This window comes from Colletotrichum fioriniae (genome assembly GCF_027942845.1).
Source record: "Colletotrichum fioriniae strain IMI 355084 chromosome Unknown scaffold_7, whole genome shotgun sequence".
Taxonomy (NCBI): Eukaryota; Fungi; Ascomycota; class Sordariomycetes; order Glomerellales; family Glomerellaceae; genus Colletotrichum; species Colletotrichum fioriniae.
In genome coordinates, this window is record NW_027076843.1 from 727,041 (window position 1) to 745,391 (window position 18,351).

Sequence of the window (18,351 nt, forward strand, 5' to 3'; positions counted from 1 at the left end):
CCCCCAGATTGCCGCCAGTGTGCAGGTGCAGCGCGCGCAAGCTGCAAGCACAGACGGAGCCAAGGACGGCCCAGATGCAAGCCCCCCCTTCACAAGTTGACGGGCTCAAATGTCCAGGGCCGTACGGTGGTCCCACCTCTGCGCCGGTGCTCTTTTTCTCATATCCATGAACACCTTTTAATAGTCATACACTACACTGCACCTTAATAGCACCTTAGCACATCGACCTACCCTAGCATTAAAATAGTTGAAATATTGACTTGGTGACTTAGGTAATGTCCAATGACGCCTCACAAAGCTGGCGGCGTCAGGGAGGCGAGCCGTGGGGTCCCATCAGCCAACGGGGAGAGGAAACGTATTCCTGCATCTCCTCTCATGGAAGGTCGAGGCCAAGTCTAAGATCAAGGTACCTAACGCTGTGCTGTACCATCCATGACAGATATCCCAGCGCACCATAATCAGCCGCCTCGCGCCTCGCAGACAAGGTGAAGAGAAAGCTCGAGCTATCGATACTTTACTTCACAAACTGTCCGGGAACACCTTACCTTAACTCTACACCGACTGCACACCCTCATTGTGATCCATAGCATCTCAAGCGACTTTGCCTTTCGGCATAACATGGCCAAATTTCACACACAAAGTTGAACCGAGAATCCCTCCTCCGCGGAACAACTCCATCTCCAAAGACTCCGTTGACGCGCTCTTGTTGGTCCAAAGTGCCCACCAACTCATCAACCCGGCATCTCCAAAGAGCCAATCACGACCCTCCTAAATCTACCAAGCTCGCGATGTGTTCAACTGGGACCCGAACTCAGTCCTCAGATATCAAGACCATCCCGCCTAGCATCTCTCCTTGAGCCGCCGTCATTCCAGCGGCTGGTGGCTCTCTCACATGTCCCGTCGCTTGTTCGCTTAGTGTAGTGCTGATCTGGCCCGCGGAAAGGAGAGGAACAGCCCGGCACCGCCCTGTGCATCAGTGCCACTGGTCTAGCGCTGTCGGGAGGGGTGTACCGGGAACTTTTGCCTCGAGCAAGCTTGCTTGTCTGTCTCTTCCACGTCGTCTCTTGTCTTGTCTTCTCCCCCTCGGGCCCCGATCTGAACCACCCATACAAGACCCTTTAGCAATTGAGGAAATAATTCTTCAACCCTGCCGAGCTGCCTCATTGAGCCCAAATTGCGCTGGGCAGCCTGGTCTCTCTCTCCGAGTCTCTGACTCGAGCCATCTTCAAGGGCTCTCGGTGGGTTTGCGGCTTGCCATTGCGAAAGAGCGCCAGGTCTCCGGTCTCCAGAAGCCACAGGCTTGACAGCCGTCGACGGTTGTGACTCGTGAGGTAATTAACTGAGGGCACGACCCAATGGAATCCACGGCACAAACGTTCAATAAAACGTAAAGATGCCCAAAGCCAATATTCGTCTGGTCCAGTCATAGTAATGGTCTTGCTCCAGTCTCCAGATACCACCTTTCAACTCACCTCATTCCCATCCTCACCGCGTTGGACAAATCCTGGCTAGACTGGTCGACCGACCGGGGCGCGGGTTGGCATGCCCGGTTCGTTTCTTTAGGCTCCTGGGGTCCCACAGACTCCCACTGGCTTGTATCCGATCCATTTTTCAGGGGGTTTCCGGGAGATCATCCAGGGGAGCCGGTGAAGGACCTCGTGCTAATGGCGCCGACGAACCTCACAGAGTTCGTCTCATGATCATTGCTCGCGCAGCATGTAAACGTCCTGGATCTGTACAGAGTAAGGCAAGGTAGCTGGCCTTCATCAGCTTCTGATAATGTCGACAAGAACTTGTTTCGACGAGAGACGGCAGGATTCCACATGTAAACAAGGCCGTGTTCTGCCGAATGTTTGGCCTTGGCTCTTGTTCCTCTCCGCTCCGTGTGTTTGACCCGGGGATACTATCCGGTGTAAAGGGACCCCGTTTTCCTGCATCTAATAATGGGGTTGGCATCTGCAGGACGCGACGCAAGGACAACGGGACAGATAATCGCGTCCAGGCCACTCATCCTCGAGCTTTCGGCGGCGGCGGTTCCTATCGCCGGCTGGTGCTGGATTCGCTGTCGCTCCCGGTCCTGGTCGTCCCCTGGAGGCTGGTCGTCTAGTGTAGCCTCCCGCAGCCGCAGCATCTTGGGTCAACCTTGTCTGTCTGGGACCGTCTCATAAGGGCCCCATCTTGCCCACCGAAGAGGTCAATTCAACTGCACACCAACCAACGTTAGCAGCCTGCAGGACACCGATAATTTCCCGCCGCCTCTCGTACGGCAGCTGAAGCTAACGCCCAGTGTCACGGCGTATTTGGCCCTGATCCAGAGCAACAGGCACTCGCTGGCCCGTTCTTCGACCTTAAAATGCCACAACTTGGCATCATCCGCCCTGGATTTGACGCGAGGGAGAGGCGAAGTAATACTGTTGGTCGGTTAGGACCTTGCAGATGATCACTAAGCATGGCTGGCACTTGCCCACCAGCTGTGGAAATCGAGATCCATGTCTTTTGGCGCTTGCCTAAGCCTTTTCAAGAACGTCTCGTTGGTTGTCGTATTTGGACAGCAAATCGCAACCCCTTTCGCACTGCAGAGATTTTGATGAGACGCAAATTACGCTTCTGCAGTTACATGCAGATACGCTGCACATCGAGTCGTTTTTCTCCGTTGGTTGGAGCGGCACAGTCCTGTTGGTGCCGAGAAGCGCCTTTCGCAGGATAAAGTGGCAGTGTCTGGCAGATCGCAGAGAGCTGGCTGATAAAAATAAAAAATAAAAAGAATAGACCTTGAGGTGTGTCGTAAATGCATTTTTCTTCCCGGATCGGTCGTTGTCGATCATCAGATTAGCCGCGGACGAACTCATGCGACTCGCCGTCTTCAGTACCCATTGAGCTTTGGCGAGGGATGATTGCTGTTGAGTAATGACGCAAACCTTGACCACATCATCTTGTGACGTTGAAGATAAATATTATCAGCTTATCTACTGCAGCCCGTGTCAATGTCATAGCGATTAAGGCATCGCGAAGCAGCATGTGAGGTGTGAACAATCGGCACTGTCAACTTTCGGAACAGGAGAGAAGCAGTTGTTATTTGCTCAGGCTTTGTAGCTTCTCCCGGAAGCTTGATTGAGGTATATAAAAAAAAATTAAAAAAAAAGAAGGCATCAATGCCTTCCTAGAATTGATAATCTGGTATCCCACCGTGTCTGCGTACAATGTAAGGTACCACCTTAGGTAAGGTAAGGTAGGTAGGTAAGTTAAAAGCGGGAGGAAGATTCAAGACGGACCTTCCAGGTTGGAGCTTGGTCCACGGGTTCGGAGCTCCACATGAGCTCCTTCTCCCGTCAGTGGTGGGTACCCAAAGGATGGGGGCTCCCGGGCTGGAAGGAAAGCGCCGGAATTGGTGGCGGCAGGTATCCGTTCTTTCCCCTCCAGTCCGGAGAAGTGGCTAGTACATTTGGATCACGTGATGCATAAACGCCACAATTGGCTGCGACGTGAATCTACTCCAGCCTCTCGCTACCTATGCAAAAGCTGGGGCAGCTTCCGGTATTTGCACGTAGTCTTTTTGGCAGCGCATCGCAGCTTCCTTTCACGTCCAGTCTTGCGCAACCTTCTATTTGCGCCCATCCGAACCGCTACTGCCTAGACGAACTACGTATACACCGTGGAATAAACACTCTCTACACAATGCCTCCCGGTAAGCTCTCACCTCTTCGAACTTCACCCCTCGCGCCACTAGCTAAGTCGCGTCGAGATTGCGACAATACACTTCAGGACGCGAATCCTCCAGCAATTCTCCATACAACGTCGCAATGCCGCGTCGCAAAGCGAACGAGGGAAAGAAGCCCATAAAGCTGACTGCTCCTGTAGCTATTAGCGACGATGAGATGTCCGAAGCCAGCGGCGAAATCGCCATCCCGCTCAAGGAGAAGCGCGCGAAGAGCCGATCCGCAGAATACCGAGACGATGTCAGCGAAGCTAAGAGCGAAGAAGACATTCCCATCATCTCCGGCGACTTGAACGGCAACGCCACCAAGCCTGCCAAGGCTTCTAAAACAGGCTCTGTTGTGGCCGACGAAGAGGACGAGGAAGGCGACGAAGACGATGATTTGGAGGCGGATGAGTACGTCACACACACCAAACGGCTTTGCCGGGATAAAGTGGCTGATCGGCCGTAGATACGTTGTCGAGAAGATTCTTGACCATCTAGCTTCCGACGACGCAAGTGCCCCTCTTCCGGTGGCAGTGCGCCACTATACTAACGCTTTTTGTAGGGCACCGTGAACTTCCGTGTCAAGTGGGAAGGTTACTCGAAGAAATCAGATCAGACTTGGGAGCCGGAAGACAGCCTGAAGTAGGTTTCAAACTATGATCTGCGATCAACGCCAAACTCGGAACGACTCCTGACACGCTCGCAGGGAAGGCGCATCAGAGATCTTGGAAGAATACCTTAAGAAGCTCGGTGGACGCGAGGCGCTGTTTGAGGAGAAGACCAAGGCCAAAACGACGAAGAAGCGCGGACGCCCCAGTGCTTCATCATCTACACCACCAGCGAGCAGCAAGAGAGGCAAGCGCAATGGTCACCCCGCCGAATCTACTCCTCCCGTGTCAGCAAAGGAGGCCAAGGCCAAGGCCTGGACACTGCCCAGCGGTAGCTGGGAGGATGACGTCGAGTCGATTGATGCCTGCGAAGACGAAGAGTCAGGCTCTATTATTATCTACCTCAACTGGCGAAACGGTCAGAAGACTAAGCATCCCAAGGAGGTGGTATATAAGAGATGTCCCCAAAAGGTATGGTCCTATGTATTCCGGCGCAACGCAAGATGATGACACTGACGGACGCTTAGATGCTGCAATTCTACGAAAAGCACATTCGCATCATCAAGGCGGGACCTGACGCCGATCTTCCGGACCTTGATGCTACGCCCGAGGCCAAGATGTAGAACACTGAAAAAAGGGTGCCGTTCGTGTAATTTCTTGGGAAAGGATTGGCGTTTGGTTTCGTGATACATCTGATATCATCGGCAGGGTCTTGAGCGTCGTTGGCTTGGCTACTGCTTGTTGTGATATTTGCGCGCTTTCAGTCCTCGGGAGAAGTCTTATCAGGCCATATCGAAAATCAGGTCTAAGGCAATTCGGACTGTGACGGGCTTGCTATATCCTTACTGTGACTGAATTAGCGGGAGGAGGTGTGCTTCACGGTTCTGCTTCGTAATTTCAGGAGAAATCAAAACCGCAAGTTCATCCATTAATTCCAATTGCTTCAGCTGACGCGTGAGATTGCCCCTTGTTGTAGAGAATTATTAACATCCTACATCCCCAACACATAAACGCAGCCTGGGCGGGCAGGAACTTCTCGGCCTTCATACAAAATGTCAGAGTTCTCCTTCATTGGCTCACATCTAGCAAGAAAAATGGTCTCAGAGTCGTGAAGGGCATTTTATCCATGTCAAGAGGCGGGTGCCGCCGAGTGCTAGATCCAGGTACGATGCAGGTACAGCTCAGTCATAACCAAGTAGCGCTAGCGGTCTAGTCAAAGTCACGATACACACGATTTTACAGGGAAATGTACATCCGACCTCTCCCCAAGACACAGAGGCTTACTGCGACAAGGGTAAGAAACCTGCATGTTGCGAGTCCGCGAGGTTGGGTAGTGGAGGACGTCGACAGCAAGCCCGTCGGGATACTCCACTATAAAGCAGCTTTACATCCCTGCATCGCAGGCGGTTGGACGAGTAGGAGAGCCTGAAGCTGCCGGTAGCGTTGTCGCGGGTTTTTTTGCCCAGGGTGGTGGTGGTGGTAGCGGTGGTGGTACTTGGTGGTGCGGCACGCGGCCCAGCCTCTCACATTTCTATTGACTTTCGGGTTTTGCGGCTGGGCGGGCGACAGCTTTGGGAAAGCTGGTGGCGGGGCAACGCTTCTTTTTAACGTGAGGCTTGCCCGCGCTGCATTCCTCACCACTCCCAATTCCCCTCTTCTCTTTCTTCTGATACATTGCATATTCTCATTGCGAAAAGGGTTCATCTGATCGATCTCGAAGTTTCTTTCCCCCTCTCCTCATCGTCGTCGACCACTCCGTAGTGATCAACCCCGTTGTCCACCCCGGGTCTCTACCATCAACCTTTACCCACATCTCGGACCCATGCAACTCGGCACTTGACGAATTCGTGGCAGGGAACTTGAGCCGCTCATTCACGGATTGAACTCTCACCTAGCCGTCACGTACGACAATTCCTAAGCTTCCAACTGGAATTCCAACCGAGGACATTTTGTCTGACAAGCCATCCCATAGGCACAGACAAAAACCTCGGACCGTTGAAAGATACCACCAAACTCAATCGTCTTCCCGAGACCACCACATTCCACGGCGTCTCCGCCCAGACCCTCCGTGTCTCTCTCTTATTCCTCCCAGCCACCGGCTCTCCACACAAGCTGTCCCCCGCACATTCCCACACCCCCACCAAAAATCATCGCGGCCGTTGGGAGCTCCGTCAGCCTCACACACAAGAAAGGCACGAAACCAAGGACGGCCAGTCCTAATTAGCAGCCATGGTCAAACAAAACGACGTCATCGCGATTATTGTCATTGTGCTGTTCGTCGTCCTCGCCCTCGTCGCGTTCGGCATCTACAGATTGGTCCACGTTGCGCGCCAGAGCATGAGTGTGACGTCTGGGTCGAGTAGTAGCAGCTCTGACGAGATTGTCGACTGATCTACTCGCCGTTTGTCTTCACGGGATTTACTCATCGCTGCCGCTCGCTGCTGCAGCAATTACTATCTACCATCGCATTTACACCGAGATACCACGACAAAAACTATTTACGCAAGAAAGCGCCATTGCAGCTTTTGTTTGCTACTATGAGAGCGTTATGCCAAGGCCTCGACTGAGACTATGACATGAAAGGGGGAAAGATGGGAATGAAATCTGGGATGAGTGATAATGAGGAGGGGAAATTTAGGAAACATGGAAAGGGATATGAGACATGATTTATCGGCATTTTATCTGGCATTTGCGCAGCATTTTCTTACCACACAAAGCTGGTCATTTTGGGTTGCAAGATGCAGCAAAGTGTGTCTTCGGGGGGAAACATATCTACGAGTGTATGATACTGGATCTGGAATGGGCTCCGCCGGGGTTAGCGATGACCTTTTTCGAAAGGATGAAGATGAGCCCATGTACATAGAACGAACAAGTGGGATGAAAGAAGCCTCTAAGGGCAGAAGATGAAATAGAAATGAATACCAAGTATCACCACACTCGGCAGGATCGATGTACCCTTGGTTGCCTTTTGGGAAGAGGGGTTGTTTGAGGAAGATATATAAGACCGTTCCTCAAGCTCTCATTACCTATACCGGCAATGTACGCGATTCTAAGGTTGTCGGCCGCGTTGCAAGTGGCGAACGTCTTGCGAAATGGCCAGCTGCCTACTTGCTAAGTTGGTTCTGAAAGAGCTCGCCAAGTGGCTGGCTTCAAGTAATCCTATGCCTTGCGTCCATCAATCACAGTCGCCATTCGCGTATTCGTGACTAAATCGTTAGATTAAAGGCCGTGATTACAAGTGGCAATTGTCTTTTGAAGTGACTAGCTGCTTATTTCTTAAGTCAGTTCCATAGGTACCTAATAAGTGATATGTTTAAATAATCCCGTGCCTTTCGTCCGTAAATCATGGTTGTCGTTAACACATTCGTGACTAGATAATCACGAATACGTGCGAAGACGCTCGAACAGATACCAAACGGCTCTGCTGATGACGAGAACATGCAAAGGCACTTGAGTAGCTATCAAACGGCGCTGCTGATCATGAATACTTGCGAATGCACTCGAGTAGATATCGAACGGCTCTGTCCTTTTTTTAAGATAAAGAGACAGCCTAGGTGAAGGCGGGTGGGTGCAAATCGGTACCTGCATTCGTATTCCTTCCTTGAACCCCTTGAAAGTTCCAAGAACATGATAACATGTGAGGATACGCTGCGTTCCACAAAATCAAAGGATTTGAATATTGAACGTGAGTTTCTTTGCCTTTTATATGAGTTCGTGATAATAGTTCTGTTCTTGTCTACTGGAGCTCATGTGTCTGCAGAGCATACATCGCATAGCCAGCTGGAAGAAACTTTCGGTTCTTTCTGGAAATAAAGAATTAGAAGAACAGGGGTGAGCCTTACGACTAATCGCAAGTCCATGGTTTTGGCACTGCTCTCAATCACAAGTAAATAGTGCCGCATCACTGCTGACAACCTGCATGGGGATGCAAGCAATGACGGGACCACTCACCTTGCAAGCTGTGGGTTTGGCTAGCGGGCAAGGGACTCAGGCTGCCAGACCAGGCTATGAAAAGCGACCGTATTCTCTTCCATCGACCTCATAAATTTCAGCCATGAAAACATCACCAAAATGCGTTTGATCAATGTGAACACACTTCTACTGGAGGAGTTTATGGGTGGGTGCCCCCAGTACACAACCCTATCTCACACTTGGAATGGCACGCATGAGATAAGTTTCAAGGAATGGCAGGTAAAAGATGTCGCGAGATCAAAAGAGGAGGGGTACGCCAAAATCCTCGGGGCTTGCCGGTTAACACGCGAATTCGGCCTCGAGTATCTGTGGGTTGATACGAATTGTATCGACAAGGAAAGCTCCGCCGAGCTCTTAGAGGCAATCAACTCGATGTTCAACTGGTACCAGGAATCGGCTGTTTGCTTCGCTTATCTCGAAGACCTCGACTTTGAGGCTACCACTTTGCCAGAAAGCTCAGGCGATGTTGTCGTTTGTCGAACCAAGTCTGTTCGTTTCAAGACTCAGGGCCAACAACAACGTTGTCGCCTAGAACTCGCTCGTAGTCGTTGGTTCACTCGCGGCTGGACATTGCAAGAACTCTTGGCTCCAAGGCGTATGTATTTCCTTGACAAAAATTGGAGGATCCTGGGATCACGGCATGACTTTGCGTCTGAAATTTCGAACATCACCGGGATACGAAACGAGTACATCTCTGGTGCCAAGTCGGTGCTGGAGGCGAGCATCTCGGAGATGTTTTCCTGGTTGGCAGGCCGGGAGACGACACGTCCCGAAGACATGGCGTACTGCGTGTTAGGACTCCTCGGTCTCAACATGCCGTTGCTCTATGGCGAGCGCTCGGCGGCGTTTATGCGCCTCCAGGAAGAGTTGATCCGTATCTCGGACGACCAGACAATCTTCTGTTGGACGTGGGATCATACTATCCCGCACGACTGGAGTAGTCTACTCGCACCATCGCCGGCAGTCTTCAAGGGCGGCGACCGTTTCTTCTGCGGATCGAAGACTGACGAGTCTATTGTCGGATGGAGCATGGCCACATCGTACTCGATGACAAACGCAGGTCTGCGTATCCGCCTGCCCACGCTCAAGATGTCCGGTCTAGATCTTGCTGTGCTGAACGTATCCGAAAGGAGAAGCGAAGCAGGAGAAGAAGAAGACCCCAGCACGGGACGTGTTTGCATCCCTCTTTTGACGAGCAATTACGTCGGAACTTCGGATGGCGTCTCGTCGCTAATTGACGGTTCTGCTATTGGCGCGCAACGATGGCCGGTACCCGCGCGACCCATAGCTCTCTATGAGTTGAGAAACATATATCCCCTCATGCCTACAAGAATTCTGCATTCATTCGTTGCAACGAAACGCCGAGTTGTTGAAGTACGCGATATCACTCTGGCATGTAGGAAAACCTGGGTACCGAGCATCGCAGATGATTATGCCAATCATCGAAACACGAAAAGCACCACAGTTTCGTATAGAAGTCAGCTCGACCGGCCAGAGTTCTATAATATCACAGCATACAAAACATTTCGAGCATTTTTACGTCAACTCCACTGGCCAGGCACCCTTCAATACCCCATACAGAGGCCTTGTTCCCCTCTACAAGCTGAGACAGCGTGGAACGCTCGGGGTCGAGCTACAGTTGAATGTCGGAGACAGCCGGGTAGAGAGGGTCATTGTCGGGGTCCACGCTGCGGCTGAAGAATACCTTCCTCGGGAGAAGGGAGACGACGACTGGTTTTGTTACTTCAAAGACGAACAGTCGAAGCGGGCAATCTCGGGCGAGTGGTCTTGTAATATGGCGTGCTCACCGGACAGGACCATCTTTGTGCATCTGGATCGACGTACGATACAGCTCCCTCACGGAATTGGTGGTGAGGCCAGTATACACTTCCTTCTTGCCGGCTCCTTCTCTGATGGAAAAGGCATTAGATAGATTTGGGCTTTGGAATAATGCGGATGTCATACACAATGCTGTGCATCGCAAAATGTTAAGTTGGCCATGGGATGCTAGTGAGCCTTAGATAAGATTCAACTGCGTCGATCGACGGAGGGTCGGTACAGAAGACCTGTGCTAGATATGGAATTTGATTATGAAGTGTGGAGGGAAGATGTTGGGGTCAAAAGCGCTGTTTCAATACCTGCTCTATTGTTCATGTCGAGGAGCAAAGGGAGAGACTGCTAGACATTAGCGACGTTGCGCTATGTTTCTTGACTCACTTATTTCAATCGATTTGTCTTTTAGGGCGATATTCGCATTCAAGCACCAACTATCTAGTTTTCGCCCAAAGACTGAGAGAAGGTACTCGGGTGCGAAGTGAGTCGAGGTCTGATTATCCTTTCAGGGTATTGACAACCTCAAAGAAGGTCGCTCGGGAGAAAACGTCTCGAATGTTACCAACGCAGCTACGATGTTCAACCTCTCTTTCACAGAGACCGGAGTGGAGCATGGCATATATAAACTGGTTTACTAGCTCCTGCCAATATACAAACGCTCATAGCCGGCCCAGTTCCATTTCAACAGACTGTCAACTAAGAAGACAAGGACCAAGCATCACCACCACCAAGATGAGCCAAATAAACGGCGGTCTCGACTTCAACTACCCCGGCCGCAACAAGATCCTGTATCAAGAGCAGAACGAGGTGGGCTACGTCGACGGAGACGGAAACGCCGTATTCAACGACGCGTAACGAGAGAGCGGCCCCCAACTGTTCACGAGAGAGGTGCTCAAGCTACGTGCAGGGCACTTTCTCAAAAACTGTATACTCCCAGGTAGCACGTACTTCACCGCCGGAGTGACACCCGAAGGCAAGGCCAGACTCCGTTGCATGAGAGAATGGCCGTGGAAAGAATGCAAACGGACGCTGGAAGAGTATAAGAGTTGGCGTTACAAGTATACAGTAGAGGGCACTATCTCATTCCATGGCCGTATACAGCCGATTAGCAGGGAGGACACGGAGGATACGGCTCGAGATGCCTAGACGAGCCAATGCCAGACTCAGGTAGTCGAGGTGCCGGAAGAGGAGGATGAGGTGAACGAGGACCAGCAAGCCAGTGATTAGATATCTGGTGCTTGGTCTGAGGGTGGCTTCTTGGTGACCCTGCGAGGTTGGAAGGTGGCGTTGAAAATCGTTGTGCTCTGGTTGCTGTCCATGATATACCCTCCATGGAAGAATGCAAAGCTAGATAATGAGATGAGAAGTCGGAATTGATGAGCTATTGGCAAGGCGATGGTTCAAAAGGCACATGATATGAAAAGCTAAGATTGGTGTTATGAGACTGGAACAAATCAAGGCGAGCTGTAGTTGATTTCGAAGGGTAAAATGAAGTAGCGTGTGTTGACCTTGGGGTTGCTTCAGAGTCCGTAAGACTCATGGTTTGAGGTGAATTAATGATACCCCTGTTGCTGCTTCACTTGGCGTTGGTAGTTGGACGTTGAAGTCGACCATCTGAAGTCGCACGCACGGTCCACCTCCCCAAGCAGAGTGGTCGGTCATGAGAGCTTCACTGGCCATCTAATGATGATATCCAAGCACCGAATAGTAAGTAGCGAGCTGAGCAAAAGTCGGGTGAGTAAGCCTTTTGAGTTCGGCGACATGGCTGCCCAAGGTGTGCAAGGTTCACTGTCAGAAGTGCCCGAGGGCGTCGGCAGAAAGAACAAGAGACAGAGACGGCATCGGAACCCCGGATGTTGCAGTGATGGGCGTATCGAGGGGGCTATCTCATTCATGGGCAGGGCAGCTTGAAACATGGACTGGTGGGAGGCATGACGACGGGTGCCCGAGCTCTCTGACGGCAACCTTGCCGGATGATGCGTCTGATATCGGTTCAGTGCATAGACGGAAAACAGGTAACGCGAATATGCGGGCGTGTGTCTCTTCATACAAGAATGACTTGCTCGTGTGAAGTTGAATTATCGTTAAAAAGGCGGTTTGTCTGCACGGGAACCTTCGCAAGAAGGGTATTGCTGAAAAAGGGGACTGAGTTGCAGAGCGAGCCGCGAACGAGCCAGGCGATTGCGGGACATCAGAAGTCAATCGGTGGCGGGACATTCCACCACCTTACGGATACTTAGGTACCTACGGATAACTAGCGTTGTGGCATTGGAAGGAAGGAGCCACCTCATCCCTCCCAAATCAATCTTTCAGCGCACCCGATTGCGTAGCCCAGGGAACTATGTCGCTGCAAGTTCCCGTCAGGTAGCAGATAGACAGGCATTTGGGCAGGTACCACCTATGTATTGTGGACCCGATGCGAGACCGAGATGGTAGAGACGATCAACATTGAATTCTGGAAAAGACCAAACTCGACGACTGTTACTGACAAAAAATGATATAAAAATATGTATCATATGTTTTTTTAAGTGATTAAAATCGATACAAGTAGCAGAAACATCTTCACCAGCCCCACTGATTGTGAAGTGGCGGCGCTACCAGGCTTAGCTTGGGGCTGACGCTAACAGGAGCCCCAGACTGGACGGTCGAAATACCTCCCACCCCCCATTCAACCAGCGGGACCAAAGGCTGCCCTGGCAGCAAGCTACCCCCAAGGACAGACAGACTCCAGCACACGTCCACCCGTTCCCCTTCTGGCTTGCATCACGACACGACCTCGAAATCCCACCTCAACCTCAATCAACTCCCTTCCAAGCGCCTTGTCCCCCATCGCACCGCCACGCCGCCCTCCCGATTCCGACTGCGCGACGACCATGTAAATGGTTCCTCCCATTGCATTGCGAACACCCTCATGATTGCTCCATTCCACTGCGACGGGACCGCCCTACCGAGCAGCCATGGACAACAGGGCCCAGCGATTCGAGGATGAGAAGCGGCGCATCATCGAGAGCTGCTTCATCAAGAAGGATGTGGACGGATCGTGTGCGTTGAATCCCGACATCGCTGAGATTCTCAAACAAGAAAGTCTGCTTCATATGAATATAGTACTGACCCTTGCTTGCTTCCGTCAACAGTGCTCGAGACATATATCACCCATATTCGAATCACCGAGTACTCCTCTCATCCGACCTCTCCTCCGCCACCTCAAGCACGAACACCCGAATCACAGAAACCCCGCGTAATCGTCGTTGCAGTACGAAAGAGTGGCCGAGTGCGTATGCACAAGACGAAAGAGAACGCCAACGGCTCCTTCTCAATTGGAAAGACATGGAACCTCGACGACCTCTCCGCCATCGAGTCCTTCACGGGGCCGCCGGCTAACCCGACCTTCCGCGAATGGGCTGGTGATACTGGCTTCATTGTCACCATCGGAAAGCCCTACTTCTGGAATGCGCAGTCGGATAAGGAAAAGAAGTTCTTCATTGCCAGCCTGGTTAAGATCTATGGCAAATACACGGGAGGTAAGGTCCCTGAGCTATCGGGCTTCGACCAGGCCGAGATGGCCCAGATACTCAGAAACGAACGACGACCACCACCTCCAGCACAGGCTGCCTTCCGACCCCCCGCAATGCCCGATGCTGCTTCTAGTCAGACCAGCCTCGGTGCTCCGAATGCGCCCTCCAACTATGGCACTCCCTCGCCAGGCCCTCCAGGCCCTCGCCGACCACCACCTCTCAATGGAATGGCGAATAACTCACCAGCGGGAAGCATGGCATCTTCGTTCTCGCAGGAACCGCCTACGCTGAGAAGATTTGGGAACAAGAGCCAAGAATCTTTCTCGCCTTCTCTGGGAGGCAGGAGCGACGATACGGGGAGCATGCCGCCACGCTCACGAAATGGCATGCCTGGTCAAGGGGCCTTTGGTAGGTTCGGTGAGCCAGGTCAAGAGCCTGGACTTGGACCACCTCCACCAATCTCCGAAGAAGGCAGACCACCAGAGAGGAAGAGACCCCCGATGGACCCTGCAAGACCCCAGGGACAGGGCTTCAACGACAGAGACCTGGTTCCTGCGCCGCTAGTGAGCCCGGGGATGCGACGAGATCAAGTCGCCCCTCCTCCGAGGAGTACAGCCAGGAAGAACTCTCTTTCGCAGAGGTCAGACGGCGGTTCTTACAGGGACAACCGACCAGTCACACCCCTTACACCTGGAGACCCGGGTGCACCAGATGTTCCTCTCGCACTCAGAACCCCGACGCGAAATGGGGCAACACCCACAAGACAGCCTCCTCCTATTGTCTCTCCGCCGCCTGAAATCCCCGTTCCCCCTGCCCCGGTTTCTCCCATCGTACAGACTCCGCCTCCAGCCCCTCCGCCAGCGCCTGTAGCTGCGGTCGAGGAACCCATACCCGAGGAGCCTCCGACCGTCGAGCCTGCCCCTGAGCCTGAGGCTCCTGCGGAACAAGAAGATGAGAGTCGGCCAGGTTTAGGACCGATGATAAAAGCAAAGAAATCCAAGAATGATCTTGCTGGTGTGCTCTGGAAGGCTGCCTCCGCCGCCTCAGCTTTCAAGCCTCGGCCTGGCGGTGCTGGTGAAAGACTTCGACAACTTGCCACAAAGAGCACTGAACCCGCCGAAGGAATCACAACAGTTTTCCAACCTCCGCCGCGGCCTGCCTCTTCTGACGGCCCCAAAGTTACATCACCAGAACCTGCAGTTGAAGAGACTGCTGCACCCGCGGAGCCTCCCAAGCGCACATCTGGTGTGCCTGAGGTTAAAGTCACTGTGCCTAATTCTAGTCGGCCATCAAGCTTGCAGCCCTCAATTCAAGAAGTTATTAGCGTGAAGAAGCCAGAGGAAACCGCAGCCAAGGAGGAGAACAGCAAGTCGATAGTTGCCGGTAATGACGCCAAGTATCTTGCATCTCTTGGTATTGACCCCACATTCTTGGATAACAAGAGCGGCGAATTCACAAAGTGGCTCGACTACTTTGGCTGGGTTCCTGGCGAGCAGATGAGATCTCGTAACGTAGATGAGATGAGGACAGACCTTGAGCGAGAGCTTAACAAAGCACAAGCCGGCGGCTGGCTAGCCCGGTTCCAGGAAGAGGATGATCGTGTCGAGGCTATCAAACGCGGCATTGATCTGGCAGTCGCTGAGTGTGAAGAAATGGAGAATCTTCTGACGCTGTACAGCGTTGAGCTTTCGGTAGGTTGCTTTGTAAACTTTCCGAGACTGTTGCTGACCAGAGACAGACTCTTTCTGATGATATTGCATACATTGAAGCTCAAGGCCAGGGTCTTCAGGTGCAAACTGCTAACCAGAAGTTGCTCAAGAAGGAGCTCGAGTCGCTCCTCGAGACAACTACTATTACCTCTGCCGACCTGAACGCTTTGAGAGCGGCACCATTGGAGGATCTGAATGGCCTTGAGGACATCGAGATGTCGTTGGTTACTCTCTACAAGGCAATGATCAAGATCGATCCCACATTACTAGGGGGCGAACCACGAAAGAGCGAAGATATTGGCGGAGAAGTTGACCAAGCCGTGGGTCTCGAGAACACCGACTATGGCAAAATGAGAATCGTCCAGGAGAAGAAGGAGATGTACCGACAAGAAAGCGCTGTCTTCTCGCGACGGTTGGTCGGCTACATGGCCCAACAGTTCGATGTAGCCTACAACGAGGTCAACAGAGCGCTTCGCGAAGCTCTTTCAAGAAAGGTGGATTCTCGCCACCACGACACCGGTCGAGACATGTTGTGGAAGTACAGTCCCTTGATCAAATACGCCAAGGACGTCGATCCCGCCAACTGGGATCGCATGATCCAAGTCTACCAAGACAAGAGCCACCCGGTCTACAAGAACGAATTCCGCCAAGTCTTGGAAGCGTGGAAGCGCAATGCGCGCAAGATGACTGCCGACGAAACATCTGAGCTCCTGTTTACATTTGAAGTCGAAAAGCAACAGGAAGGCAGGGCGACCACTGTCAGGAAGCTCACCGTCAAGCGTAGTCAGACATTGGCCAAGAGTCTGCGTTCGCCCATCGATACCAGCAGTAGGACTAACCTGAAAGAGTCGGGCGAGAACCGAAGCCTCCCTTACGAGGTGTTTGGGCAGGTACTGGACGACCTTCTGCCGTTAGTTGAGATGGAGCAAAATTTCATCATCGACTTCTTCCACGCTACCACACTGGAGCAATCAGACTTCCCGGACCTGGTCGCAGCCAGCAGGCCGTCAGATCGGAGAGGCGGCGACTTGCGCCGCCATCGTTTGATGGAGCCTGACCGCGATCTGGCTCGACGTGTTACCAAGGGTATGGAGGTGATTTTCATCTTCCTCGAGACAGAGATTGCCAAGCTCATTGAATGGGTTGTCCAAGCCGATCCTTTGTAAGTTGACTTTAATTTTATGTCATTGTCGTAACATACTGATTAGATACTCTAGACAAGGTGCTGGTGTCTTGGCTGTTCTCGAGCGGAACCTGTTGGACATCCAACAATCCAACCAAGACTTTCTCAACGCTCTCCTCCAGAAGCTCCACGGTATCTTGGAGTCCCGATTTAAGAAGTTTGTCGACGAGCAGATTCGCGCCATCGAGGAGACTAAGGTCAAGATTAATAAGCGCAAGGGCGTTATTTCGTTTATTCGCGTCTTCCCTCAGTTCTCCAACGCTGTGGAAAACATTCTCTCGGGTATCGACCCTAACCTAGCTGTACGCAAGACGGTTGACCGCGAGTATGATCGCATTCTCAAGTCCATGTTCGACTCTCTCAAGATCATTGCCCGCGAGAACCCGGCAGTCAGCGTTGGCGCTGCAGGTGCGGATCCAGAGGACAAGGAGGCACTCAACTTCCATATTCTGCTCATCGAGAATATGAACCACTTCCTCGAGGAGATCAACACGCACGGCCTCAATGTCCTCGAAGACTGGCGCGAGGCTGCGACAGGCGAGATGAACGAGCACATGAATCTGTACCTGAACGCCGTAATGCGGCGCCCCCTCGGCAAGCTCCTCGAGTACGTCGAGAACATCGAAGGCCAGCTGCAATCGGGCAAGCCTGGCTCGAGCATCGCCTCGCAGCCCTCCAATTCCAAGTCCACCTTCCATAAGGTCTTGGCAACGTACGACTCCCGCGAGGTTCGCAAGGGTATTGAGACGCTGCGCAAGCGCGTCGAGAAGCACTTTGGCGACGCGGACGACCCTGCTCTCAGCCAGAAGCTTGTGATCAAGGTGCTCCGCGAGTGCGAACGCTTCTACGGCGAAGTGGAGCTGCGCATTAGCCGCATCACCGCCGACGTCTATAGCGGAGACGTCCTCTTTGAGTGGCCCCGCGCCGAGGTCAAGTCTGGCTTCCGCTAGAGGCATATGCTGCTTGGCCTGAGAGCTGGGACCTATTAATTTGATGCCGAGTCTGCTGCCATACAAAGCAAGCCAGCCGCCGCATCAGCGTCTGTTGAATTGCCTCTTTCTCCCAAACCCCCCATTCTACCTTAGTTGCGTCCTGGGGTACAAGTAAAGGGGAGCATGGCATAGCGGAAGGAGAACGGGGCTTGTGTAACGTGTTCCCGCAACTGCTTACCCTGACTTTTGTTTTCTTCTCAAGATACCTTTCCACGAGCAAGAGAAGATGAAGAAATTTGGAGACCAGAGGAGGGAAAATGGAGGACCATGTTGTTTTTGTCATGTTGTTTTTATAGGCGGCAGAAGGGCAAGGGAAATCTTTGGAGGCGACGTTTTCTGAAGGCCACTTGATCCGAGAGAGAAGGGTTTTCGGTACCCATGGGGTGGACAACAAAGCCTTTGTATTGCGCGCAGATAGGGAAGGGGGACATTAGATTCCTGTGATGAAATGAGAGACCTTTACGCCGTGTAATCTCATTCTCTAATGACCATGTCACAAGTACTCGTGAGCATGTCGGGCGAACTGTCAATATCTGCGATGAACGGCGGTAGTAGCATCACCACGATCACGTATCAGCCAACACAAGGGACACGACAATGTTGTCACAAATCAATTTTGACCATTCTATCAACGGAATCCCCTTGGCACGTCACAAACCAGCAGGCTTCAAACGGGTCTGGTCATGGACCCTAGAAACAGAGCTGAAACAAGAGAGAAATGCCTCGAGGCCATAGCAGGGAGGCAAGCCGAAAAGCACGTCTGACGCCTAACGAACCTGCCATGCAAAGTCGGGTGGAGGGGCTTCTCTTCAATGTGTTGTTAACCTCGCCCTTCAATC

At 52.3% G+C, this 18,351-nt stretch overlaps 2 protein-coding genes across 2 annotated transcripts; both read left to right on the forward strand.

The window, feature by feature from the left end:
- Positions 1–3,800: 3,800 nt before the first annotated feature.
- N0V96_006388 (uncharacterized protein) lies at positions 3,801–4,931 on the forward strand (the record flags this gene model as incomplete). The annotated part of the gene is made up of 4 exons (XM_065757702.1): positions 3,801–4,111; positions 4,263–4,268; positions 4,407–4,779; positions 4,836–4,931. 4 exons carry the CDS (start codon positions 3,801–3,803, stop codon positions 4,929–4,931), a joined length of 786 nt encoding a protein of 261 aa, XP_065613619.1.
- Positions 4,932–13,070: 8,139 nt separating this feature from the next.
- Positions 13,071–17,470, forward strand: N0V96_006389 (uncharacterized protein; the record flags this gene model as incomplete). Its single annotated transcript, XM_053190753.2, has 4 exons — positions 13,071–13,155; positions 13,248–15,319; positions 15,367–16,499; positions 16,555–17,470. 4 exons carry the CDS (start codon positions 13,071–13,073, stop codon positions 17,468–17,470), a joined length of 4,206 nt encoding a protein of 1,401 aa, XP_053051671.2.
- Positions 17,471–18,351: the final 881 nt, after the last annotated feature.